Below are 1,159 nucleotides of genomic sequence, written 5' to 3' on the forward strand. Positions count from 1 at the left end.
GGGGGGACAGGGTGACACAGGGTGACATGGTGACACAGGGGGGACAGGGTGACACAGGGGACAGAGTGACGCAAGGGACATGGGGGGCATGGGGGGCACAGGGTGTCACAGGGGGGACAGGGGTGTGACAGGGCACAGGGGCTCTCAGCGCTGCTGCTGCCCCCGGACACAGCCCCGCAGCCCCTTGGCCGCCTCCTGGGGACACAGAGTGACACAGGGTGACACAGGGGACACAGAGTGACACAGGGGGGACAGGGTGACACAGGGTGACACAAGGGATGGGTGTCACAGGGGGGACAGGGGTGTGACAGGGATCAGGGGCTCTCAGCGCTGCTGCTGCCCCCGCACGCAGCGCCGCAGCCCCTCGGCAGCTTCCTGGGGACACAGAGTGACACAGGGTGACACAGGGTGACACAGGGGGCATGGGGGACACAGGAGGACACAGGGGGACACAGAGGGTATGGGGGTGTCACAGGGGACACAGGGATTAGAGGGAACACAGGTGTCACAGGGATCAGGGGGCTCTGAGTGGCTCTGCCCCTCTGCAGCCTCCTGGGGGGCACAGGGGGGACACCGAGGGGCACAGGGGGTCACAGAGGTCACAGGCGGTCACAGAGGTGTTACCAAGGGGCACAGAGGGGTCACCAAGGGGCACAGGGGGTCTCAGAGGGCACAGAGGGGTCACCAAGGGGCACAGGGGGTCAGGATGGGCAAAGGGGGCTCTGAGTGGCGCTGCCCCTCTGCAGCCTCCTGGGGGAGCACAGTGGGGACACCGAGGGGCACAGGGGGGACACCGAGGGGCACAGGGGGGGCACAGGGGGTCCCATGGGCTCAGGGGGGTCCCGGGGGGTCCCGGGGGGTGCCAGGGTCACCTTGCAGGAGGGGTCGAGGTCCAGGGCGCGCTGATAAACCTCCATGGCCTTGGTGTAATCGCGCATGGCCTCGAGCGCCGCCGCCTTCCGCGTGTAGCCCTTGACTGGGGACACAGGGGACACGGGGACAGAGGGACAGGGGGGACACGGGGACAGGGACAGGGGGACAGGGGGGACACGAGGACAGGGACAGGGGGGACACGGGGACAGGGACAGGGGGGACACGGGGACAGGGGGACACAGGGACGGAGGGGACATGGGGACACGGGGACAGAGGGACAGGGGCA

At 68.6% G+C, this 1,159-nt stretch overlaps 1 protein-coding gene across 1 annotated transcript in view; it reads right to left on the bottom strand.

The window, feature by feature from the left end:
• Positions 1–137: 137 nt before the first annotated feature.
• Positions 138–1,159, bottom strand: part of STIP1 (stress induced phosphoprotein 1) — a gene marked incomplete at its 5' end in the record, with an annotated part of 2,320 nt that continues 1,298 nt past the window's right edge. The window contains 2 exons of the mRNA XM_041471037.1: positions 138–195; positions 873–976. Coding sequence (XP_041326971.1) covers positions 145–195; positions 873–976 — 155 coding nt within the window. The remainder of the gene's footprint in view (positions 196–872; positions 977–1,159) is intronic.

Source organism: Pyrgilauda ruficollis, unplaced genomic scaffold, assembly GCF_017590135.1.
Source record: "Pyrgilauda ruficollis isolate IOZ18807 unplaced genomic scaffold, ASM1759013v1 scaffold2521, whole genome shotgun sequence".
Lineage (NCBI taxonomy): Eukaryota > Metazoa > Chordata > Aves > Passeriformes > Passeridae > Pyrgilauda > Pyrgilauda ruficollis.